The 10,801-nt window shown below is 41.8% G+C and overlaps 1 protein-coding gene across 1 annotated transcript in view; it reads left to right on the top strand.

Annotated features, from left to right (window-relative positions):
* Positions 1-4,194: 4,194 nt before the first annotated feature.
* Positions 4,195-10,801, top strand: part of LOC129842402 (protein disulfide-isomerase A2-like) — a 39,207-nt gene continuing 32,600 nt past the window's right edge. Inside the window, exon 1 of the mRNA XM_055910943.1 lies at positions 4,195-4,729. Within this exon, the coding sequence (XP_055766918.1) occupies positions 4,501-4,729 (229 nt within the window). The 5' untranslated portion in view covers positions 4,195-4,500. The remainder of the gene's footprint in view (positions 4,730-10,801) is intronic.

Genomic DNA, 10,801 nt, shown 5'->3' with positions numbered 1-10,801 from the left:
ACTGGGGGGTTAGGGAACATGTTGTTTAATACTACTGGGGGGAACATGTTGTTTAATACTACTGGGGGGAACATGTTGTTTAATACTACTGGGGGGAACATGTTGTTTAATACTACTGGGGGGAACATGTTGTTTAATACTACTGGGGGGGAACATGTTGTTAATACTACTGGGGGGAACATGTTGTTAATACTACTGGGGGGAACATGTTGTTTAATACTACTGGGGGGAACATGTTGTTTAATACTACTGGGGGGAACATGTTGTTAATACTACTGGGGGGAACATGTTGTTAATACTACTGGGGGGAACATGTTGTTTAATACTACTGGGGGAACATGTTGTTAATACTACTGGGGGAACATGTTGTTTAATACTACTGGGGGGAACATGTTGTTTAATACTACTGGGGGGAACATGTTGTTTAATACTACTGGGGGAACATGTTGTTTAATACTACTGGGGGAACATGTTGTTAATACTACTGGGGGGAACATGTTGTTAATACTACTGGGGGGAACATGTTGTTAATACTACTGGGGGGAACATGTTGTTAATACTACTGGGGGAACATGTTGTTAATACTACTGGGGGGAACATGTTGTTAATACTACTGGGGGGAACATGTTGTTAATACTACTGGGGGGAACATGTTGTTAATACTACTGGGGGGAACATGTTGTTAATACTACTGGGGGGAACATGTTGTTTAATACTACTGGGGGGAACATGTTGTTAATACTACTGGGGGGAACATGTTGTTAATACTACTGGGGGGAACATGTTGTTAATACTACTGGGGGGTTAGGGAACATGTTGTTAATACTACTGGGGGGAACATGTTGTTAATACTACTGGGGGGAACATGTTGTTAATACTACTGGGGGGAACATGTTGTTAATACTACTGGGGGGAACATGTTGTTAATACTACTGGGGGGTTAGGGAACATGTTGTTAATACTACTGGGGGGAACATGTTGTTAATACTACTGGGGGGAACATGTTGTTTAATACTACTGGGGGGAACATGTTGTTAATACTACTGGGGGGAACATGTTGTTAATACTACTGGGGGGAACATGTTGTTAATACTACTGGGGGGAACATGTTGTTAATACTACTGGGGGGGAACATGTTGTTAATACTACTGGGGGGTTAGGGAACATGTTGTTAATACTACTGGGGGGAACATGTTGTTAATACTACTGGGGGGAACATGTTGTTAATACTACTGGGGGAACATGTTGTTAATACTACTGGGGGGAACATGTTGTTAATACTACTGGGGGGAACATGTTGTTAATACTACTGGGGGGAACATGTTGTTAATACTACTGGGGGGAACATGTTGTTAATACTACTGGGGGGAACATGTTGTTAATACTACTGGGGGGAACATGTTGTTAATACTACTGGGGGGTTAGGGAACATGTTGTTAATACTACTGGGGGGAACATGTTGTTAATACTACTGGGGGAACATGTTGTTAATACTACTGGGGGGTTAGGGAACATGTTGTTTAATACTACTGGGGGAACATGTTGTTAATACTACTGGAGGGAACATGTTGTTAATACTACTGGGGGGAACATGTTGTTAATACTACTGGGGGGGAACATGTTGTTAATACTACTGGGGGGAACATGTTGTTAATACTACTGGGGGGGACATGTTGTTAATACTACTGGGGGGTTAGGGAACATGTTGTTAATACTACTGGGGGGAACATGTTGTTAATACTACTGGGGGGAACATGTTGTTAATACTACTGGGGGGAACATGTTGTTAATACTACTGGGGGGAACATGTTGTTAATACTACTGGGGGGAACATGTTGTTAATACTACTGGAGGGAACATGTTGTTAATACTACTGGAGGGAACATGTTGTTTATACTACTGGGGGGAACATGTTGTTAATACTACTGGGGGGAACATGTTGTTAATACTACTGGGGGGAACATGTTGTTAATACTACTGGAGGGAACATGTTGTTAATACTACTGGGGGGAACATGTTGTTAATACTACTGGGGGGAACATGTTGTTAATACTACTGGGGGGTTAGGGAACATGTTGTTAATACTACTGGGGGGAACATGTTGTTAATACTACTGGGGGGTTAGGGAACATGTTGTTTAATACTACTGGGGGGAACATGTTGTTAATACTACTGGGGGGAACATGTTGTTTAATACTACTGGGGGGAACATGTTGTTAATACTACTGGGGGGGAACATGTTGTTAATACTACTGGGGGGAACATGTTGTTAATACTACTGGGGGGAACATGTTGTTAATACTACTGGGGGGAACATGTTGTTAATACTACTGGGGGGAACATGTTGTTAATACTACTGGGGGGTTAGGGAACATGTTGTTAATACTACTGGGGGGTTAGGGAACATGTTGTTAATACTACTGGGGGGTTAGGGAACATGTTGTTAATACTACTGGGGGGTTAGGGAACATGTTGTTAATACTACTGGGGGGAACATGTTGTTAATACTACTGGGGGGAACATGTTGTTAATACTACTGGGGGGTTAGGGAACATGTTGTTAATACTACTGGGGGGAACATGTTGTTAATACTACTGGAGGGAACATGTTGTTAATACTACTGGGGGAACATGTTGTTTAATACTACTGGGGGGAACATGTTGTTAATACTACTGGGGGGAACATGTTGTTAATACTACTGGGGGGAACATGTTGTTAATACTACTGGGGGGAACATGTTGTTAATACTACTGGGGGGGAACATGTTGTTAATACTACTGGGGGGAACATGTTGTTAATACTACTGGGGGGAACATGTTGTTAATACTACTGGGGGGTTAGGGAACATGTTGTTAATACTACTGGGGGGAACATGTTGTTAATACTACTGGGGGGAACATGTTGTTAATACTACTGGGGGGAACATGTTGTTAATACTACTGGGGGGTTAGGGAACATGTTGTTAATACTACTGGGGGGAACATGTTGTTAATACTACTGGGGGGAACATGTTGTTAATACTACTGGGGGGAACATGTTGTTAATACTACTGGGGGGGAACATGTTGTTAATACTACTGGGGGGAACATGTTGTTAATACTACTGGGGGGAACATGTTGTTAATACTACTGGGGGGTTAGGGAACATGTTGTTAATACTACTGGGGGGAACATGTTGTTAATACTACTGGGGGGTTAGGGAACATGTTGTTAATACTACTGGGGGGAACATGTTGTTAATACTACTGGGGGGAACATGTTGTTTATTACTACTGGGGGGAACATGTTGTTAATACTACTGGGGGGTTAGGGAACATGTTGTTAATACTACTGGGGGGAACATGTTGTTAATACTACTGGGGGAACATGTTGTTTAATACTACTGGGGGGAACATGTTGTTAATACTACTGGGGGGAACATGTTGTTAATACTACTGGGGGGAACATGTTGTTTAATACTACTGGGGGGAACATGTTGTTAATACTACTGGGGGGAACATGTTGTTAATACTACTGGGGGGAACATGTTGTTAATACTACTGGGGGGAACATGTTGTTAATACTACTGGGGGGAACATGTTGTTAATACTACTGGGGGGAACATGTTGTTAATACTACTGGGGGGAACATGTTGTTAATACTACTGGGGGAACATGTTGTTAATACTACTGGGGGGAACATGTTGTTAATACTACTGGGGGGAACATGTTGTTAATACTACTGGGGGGAACATGTTGTTAATACTACTGGAGGGAACATGTTGTTAATACTACTGGGGGGAACATGTTGTTAATACTACTGGGGGGGAACATGTTGTTAATACTACTGGGGGGTTAGGGAACATGTTGTTAATACTACTGGGGGGAACATGTTGTTAATACTACTGGGGGGTTAGGGATTAGTGTTTGTGTGTGTGTGTGTGTGTGTGTGTGTGTGTGTGTGTGTGTGTGTGTGTGTGTGTGTGTGTGTGTATGTGTGAGTGTGAGTGTGAGTGTGAGTGTGAGTGTGAGTGTGAGTGTGTGAACTGAGCTACCTATACTACACCTGTGAAATGTGACACTTTGTGATTGGCCAGTTAAGGTTGGGATTTGGCTTCTGATTGGTCGATAGTGAGACCAGTAGGATTCTGACACACACACATACACATCTGATGTGCTCGTCAGAGGAGACTTTGTTATCAGTTGTGTGTGGCGGTCAGACAGGACAGTGTGTGGGACTAGTAGACAGGAGAGACAGAACTAGTGGACAGGAGAGACAGAACTAGTGGACAGGAGAGACAGAACTAGTGGACAGGAGAGACAGAACTAGTAGACAGGAGAGACAGAACTAGTGGACAGGAGAGACAGGACATTGTGTGACTAGTGGACAGGAGAGACAGGACATTGTGTGACTAGTGGACAGGAGAGTGTGTGACTAGTAGACAGGACATTGTGTGAGACGCAGACGGAGCAGAACAGTTCTGTTGTGAATTTGTGGGTTATTCTCCATCAACATCATCACCATGCGGTTCTGTGTGGTTCTACTCGCCGTGGTTCTGGTTCTCTGTGTGTCCTGGACCCAGACGGCGGAGGACACCAGCCCAGAACAGACGGACGCAGCGGAACAAGAGACGGAGCCGGAGAAGAAAGAGAAAACGACTGAGATAGAGGAGGAGAAGGACGTGATGGTTCTACACATCAATAACTTCCAAAGGGCCCTGAGTGAAAACAAGTTCCTGCTGGTTGAGTTCTGTGAGTAGCAACACACAGTGAAGGTTAGGCAACAGTGTATCATATAATCCTGTATTAAACACACAGTGAAGGTTAGGCTACAGTGTATCAAATAATCCTGTTGTATTAAACACAGTGAAGGTTAGGCTACAGTGTATCAAATAATCCTGTTGTATTAAACACAGTGAAGGTTAGGCTACAGTGTATCAAATAATCCTGTTGTATTAAACACAGTGAAGGTTAGGCTACAGTGTATCAAATAATCCTGTTGTATTAAACACACAGTGAAGGTTAGGCTACAGTGTATCAAATAATCCTGTTGTATTAAACACAGTGAAGGTTAGGCAACAGTGTATCAAATAATCCTGTATTAAACACACAGTGAAGGTTAGGCTACAGTGTATCAAATAATCCTGTATTAAACACACAGTGAAGGTTAGGCTACAGTGTATCAAATAATCCTGTTGTATTAAACACACAGTGAAGGTTAGGCTACAGTGTATCAAATAATCCTGTTGTATTAAACACACAGCGAAGGTTAGGCTACAGTGTATCAAATAATCCTGTTGTATTAAACACACAGTGAAGGTTAGGCTACAGTGTATCAAATAATCCTGTATTAAACACAGTGAAGGTTAGGCTACAGTGTATCAAATAATCCTGTATTAAACACAGTGAAGGTTAGGCTACAGTGTATCAAATAATCCTGTATTAAACACAGTGAAGGTTAGGCTACAGTGTATCAAATAATCCTGTATTAAACACACAGTGAAGGTTAGGCAACAGTGTATCATATAATCCTGTATTAAACACAGTGAAGGTTAGGCAACAGTGTATCAAATAATCCTGTTGTTTTAAACACACAGTGAAGGTTAGGCTACAGTGTATCAAATAATCCTGTATTAAACACAGTGAAGGTTAGGCAACAGTGTATCAAATAATCCTGTTGTTTTAAACACACAGTGAAGGTTAGGCTACAGTGTATCAAATAATCCTGTATTAAACACACAGTGAAGGTTAGGTTACAGTGTATCAAATAATCCTGTTGTATTAAACACAGTGAAGGTTAGGCAACAGTGTATCAAATAATCCTGTTGTATTAAACACACAGTGAAGGTTAGGCTACAGTGTATCAAATAATCCTGTTGTATTAAACACAGTGAAGGTTAGGCTACAGTGTATCAAATAATCCTGTTGTATTAAACACAGTGAAGGTTAGGCTACAGTGTATCAAATAATCCTGTTGTATTAAACACACAGTGAAGGTTAGGCTACAGTGTATCAAATAATCCTGTTGTATTAAACACAGTGAAGGTTAGGCTACAGTGTATCAAATAATCCTGTATTAAACACAGTGAAGGTTAGGCTACAGTGTATCAAATAATCCTGTATTAAACACAGTGAAGGTTAGGCTACAGTGTATCAAATAATCCTGTATTAAACACACAGTGAAGGTTAGGCAACAGTGTATCATATAATCCTGTATTAAACACAGTGAAGGTTAGGCAACAGTGTATCAAATAATCCTGTTGTTTTAAACACACAGTGAAGGTTAGGCTACAGTGTATCAAATAATCCTGTATTAAACACAGTGAAGGTTAGGCAACAGTGTATCAAATAATCCTGTTGTTTTAAACACACAGTGAAGGTTAGGCTACAGTGTATCAAATAATCCTGTATTAAACACACAGTGAAGGTTAGGTTACAGTGTATCAAATAATCCTGTTGTATTAAACACACAGTGAAGGTTAGGCTACAGTGTATCAAATAATCCTGTTGTATTAAACACACAGTGAAGGTTAGGCTACAGTGTATCAAATAATCCTGTTGTATTAAACACACAGTGAAGGTTAGGCTACAGTGTATCAAATAATCCTGTTGTATTAAACACACAGTGAAGGTTAGGCTACAGTGTATCAAATAATCCTGTATTAAACACACAGTGAAGGTTAGGCTACAGTGTATCAAATAATCCTGTTGTATTAAACACACAGTGAAGGTTAGGCTACAGTGTATCAAATAATCCTGTTGTATTAAACACACAGTGAAGGTTAGGCTACAGTGTATCAAATAATCCTGTTGTATTAAACACACAGTGAAGGTTAGGCTACAGTGTATCAAATAATCCTGTTGTATTAAACACACAGTGAAGGTTAGGCAACAGTGTATCAAATAATCCTGTATTAAACACACAGTGAAGGTTAGGCAACAGTGTATCAAATAATCCTGTATTAAACACACAGTGAAGGTTAGGCTACAGTGTATCAAATAATCCTGTATTAAACACACAGTGAAGGTTAGGTAACAGTGTATCAAATAATCCTGTTGTATTAAACACACAGTGAAGGTTAGGCTACAGTGTATCAAATAATCCTGTATTAAACACACAGTGAAGGTTAGGCTACAGTGTATCAAATAATCCTGTATTAAACACAGTGAAGGTTAGGCTACAGTGTATCAAATAATCCTGTTGTATTAAACACACAGTGAAGGTTAGGCTACAGTGTATCAAATAATCCTGTATTAAACACACAGTGAAGGTTAGGCTACAGTGTATCAAATAATCCTGTATTAAACACACAGTGAAGGTTAGCTACAGTGTATCAAATAATCCTGTATTAAACACAGTGAAGGTTAGGTTACAGTGTATCAAATAATCCTGTATTAAACACAGTGAAGGTTAGGCTACAGTGTATAAACAAATCCTGTTGTATTAAAGGTAACTTACTGGCAGACAGTTGCTTGTACGTTCCTGGAGAATAAGGTACCATATGTTATCATAAATTCCTACATTCTTGGTTTAACAGTACATTGCTGTAAAGTGTAGTAATATATAGTATCATTAATAACAGCATATTGATAATATTACAGTAAACAGATATAACAGTACATTACTGTAAAGTGTAGTAATATATAGTATCATTAATAACAGTATATTGATAATATTATAGTAAACATATATAACAAATTAATGTGTTTTATATATTTTAAATGGTTAGTCACCTAGTCATCTTGGGTTAGGGTTAGTCACCAAGTCATCTTGGGTTAAGGTTAGTCACCTAGTCATCTTGGGTTAGGGTTAGGGTTACTCACCTAGTCATCTTGGGTTAGGGTTAGTCACCTAGTCATCTTGGGTTAGGGTTAGTCACCTAGTCATCTTGGGTTAGGGTTAGTCACCTAGTCATCTTGGGTTAGGGTTAGTCACCTAGTCATCTTGGGTTAGGATTAGGGTTAGTCACCTAGTCATCTTGGGTTAGGGTTAGTCACCTAGTCATCTTGGGTTAGGATGAGGGTTAGTCACCTAGTCATCTTGGGTTAAGGTTAGTCACCTAGTCATCTTGGGTTAGGATTAGTCACCAAGTCATCTTGGGTTGGGTTAGTCACCTAGTCATCTTGGGTTAGGGTTAGTCACCAAGTCATCTTGGGTTAGGGTTAGTCACCTAATCATCTTGGGTTAGGGTTAGTCACCTAGTCATCTTGGGTTAGGGTTAGGGTTAGTCACCTAGTCATCTTGGGTTAGGGTTAGTCACCTAGTCATCTTGGGTTAGGGTTAGGGTTAGTCACCTAATCATCTTGGGTTAGGGTTAGTCACCTAGTCATCTTGGGTTAGGGTTAGGGTTAGTCACCTAGTCATCTTGGGTTGGGGTTAGTCACCTAGTCATCTTGGGTTAGGGTTAGTCACCTAGTCATCTTGGGTTAGGGTTAGTCACCTAGTCATCTTGGGTTAGGGTTAGTCACCTAGTCATCTTGGGTTAGGGTTAGTCACCTAGTCATCTTGGGTTAGGGTTAGTCACCTAATCATCTTGGGTTAGGGTTAGTCACCTAGTCATCTTGGGTTGGGGTTAGTCACCTAGTCATCTTGGGTTAGGGTTAGTCACCTAGTCATCTTGGGTTAGGGTTAGTCACCTAGTCATCTTGGGTTAGGGTTAGTCACCTAGTCATCTTGGGTTAGGGTTAGTCACCTAGTCATCTTGGGTTGGGGTTAGTCACCTAGTCATCTTGGGTTAGGGTTAGGGTTAGTCACCTAGTCATCTTGGGTTAGGGTTAGTCACCTAGTCATCTTGGGTTAGGGTTAGTCACCAAGTCATCTTGGGTTAGGGTTAGTCACCTAGTCATCTTGGGTTAGGGTTAGGGTTAGTCACCTAGTCATCTTGGGTTAGGGTTAGTCACCAAGTCATCTTGGGTTAAGGTTAGTCACCAAGTCATCTTGGGTTAGGGTTAGGGTTAGTCACCAAGTCATCTTGGGTTAGGCTTAGTCACCAAGTCATCTTGGGTTAGGGTTAGTCACCTAGTCATCTTGGGTTAGGGTTAGTCACCAAGTCATCTTGGGTTAGGGTTAGGGTTAGGGTTAGTCACCAAGTCATCTTGGGTTAGGGTTAGTCACCTAGTCATCTTGGGTTAGGGTTAGTCACCAAGTCATCTTGGGTTAGGGTTAGTCACCTAGTCATCTTGGGTTAGGGTTAGTCACCTAGTCATCTTGGGTTAGGGTTAGTCACCTAGTCATCTTGGGTTAGGGTTAGTCACCAAGTCATCTTGGCCAGTTGTACAATTCATTCGAAACCTTCTCTTCATCTTCATGATTCTAGAACTCCCTGACCTTAACCCTCGTCATCTATAAGGACCCTCATCTGTTGAACTCCCTGACCTTAACCCTAGTCAACACTAAGGACCCTTATCTGTTGAACTCCCTGACCTTAACCCTCGTCATAACTAAGGACCCTTATCTGCTGAGTGTGCACACGGTCTCTCCAGCTGCAGCACATGTAAATTCTCCCAGGGCTACATCTACCTGAGGTTAAGGTTAGGAGTTACCAGGGCTACATCTACCTGAGGTTAAGGTTAGGAGTTACCAGGGCTACTTCTACCTGAGGTTAAGGTTAGGAGTTACCAGGGCTACTTCTACCTGAGGTTAAGGTTAGGAGGAGTTACCAGGGCTACTTCTACCTGAGGTTAAGGTTAGGAGTTACCAGGGCTACTTCTACCTGAGGTTAAGGTTAGGAGGAGTTACCAGGGCTACATCTACCTGAGGTTAAGGTTAGGAGGAGTTACCAGTGCTATTTCTACCTGAGGTTAAGGTTAGGAGGAGTTACCAGGGCTACTTCTACCTGAGGTAAATGTTAGGAGGAGTTACCAGGGCTATCTCTACCTGAGGTTAAGGTTAGGAGGAGTTACTAGGGCTACTTCTACCTGAGGTTAAGGTTAGGAGGAGTTACCAGGGCTACTTCTACCTGAGGTTAAGGTTAGGAGGAGTTACCAGGGCTACATCTACCTGAGGTTAAGGTTAGGAGGAGTTACCAGGGCTACATCTACCTGAGGTTAAGGTTAGGAGGAGTTACCAGGGCTACTTCTACCTGAGGTTAAGGTTAGGAGGAGTTACCAGGGCTACTTCTACCTGAGGTTAAGGTTAGGAGTTACCAGGGCTACTTCTACCTGAGGTTAAGGTTAGGAGGAGTTACCAGGGCTACATCTACCTGAGGTTAAGGTTAGGAGGAGTTACCAGGGCTACATCTACCTGAGGTTAAGGTTAGGAGGAGTTACCAGTGCTATTTCTACCTGAGGTTAAGGTTAGGAGGAGTTACCAGGGCTACTTCTACCTGAGGTAAATGTTAGGAGGAGTTACCAGGGCTATCTCTACCTGAGGTTAAGGTTAGGAGGAGTTACTAGGGCTACTTCTACCTGAGGTTAAGGTTAGGAGTTACCAGGGCTACTTCTACCTGAGGTTAAGGTTAGGAGGAGTTACCAGGGCTACATCTACCTGAGGTTAAGGTTAGGAGGAGTTACCAGTGCTATTTCTACCTGAGGTTAAGGTTAGGAGGAGTTACCAGGGCTACTTCTACCTGAGGTAAATGTTAGGAGGAGTTACCAGGGCTATCTCTACCTGAGGTTAAGGTTAGGAGGAGTTACTAGGGCTACTTCTACCTGAGGTTAAGGTTAGGAGGAGTTACCAGGGCTACTTCTACCTGAGGTTAAGGTTAGGAGGAGTTACCAGGGCTACATCTACCTGAGGTTAAGGTTAGGAGGAGTTACCAGGGCTACATCTACCTGAGGTTAGGAGGAGTTACCAGGGCTACTTCTACCTGAGGTTAAGGTTAG

Source organism: Salvelinus fontinalis, unplaced genomic scaffold (assembly GCF_029448725.1).
Source record: "Salvelinus fontinalis isolate EN_2023a unplaced genomic scaffold, ASM2944872v1 scaffold_0037, whole genome shotgun sequence".
Taxonomy (NCBI): Eukaryota; Metazoa; Chordata; class Actinopteri; order Salmoniformes; family Salmonidae; genus Salvelinus; species Salvelinus fontinalis.
Note: the sequence above shows the minus strand (reverse complement) of the source record. Positions and strands in the feature narration are given on the sequence as shown.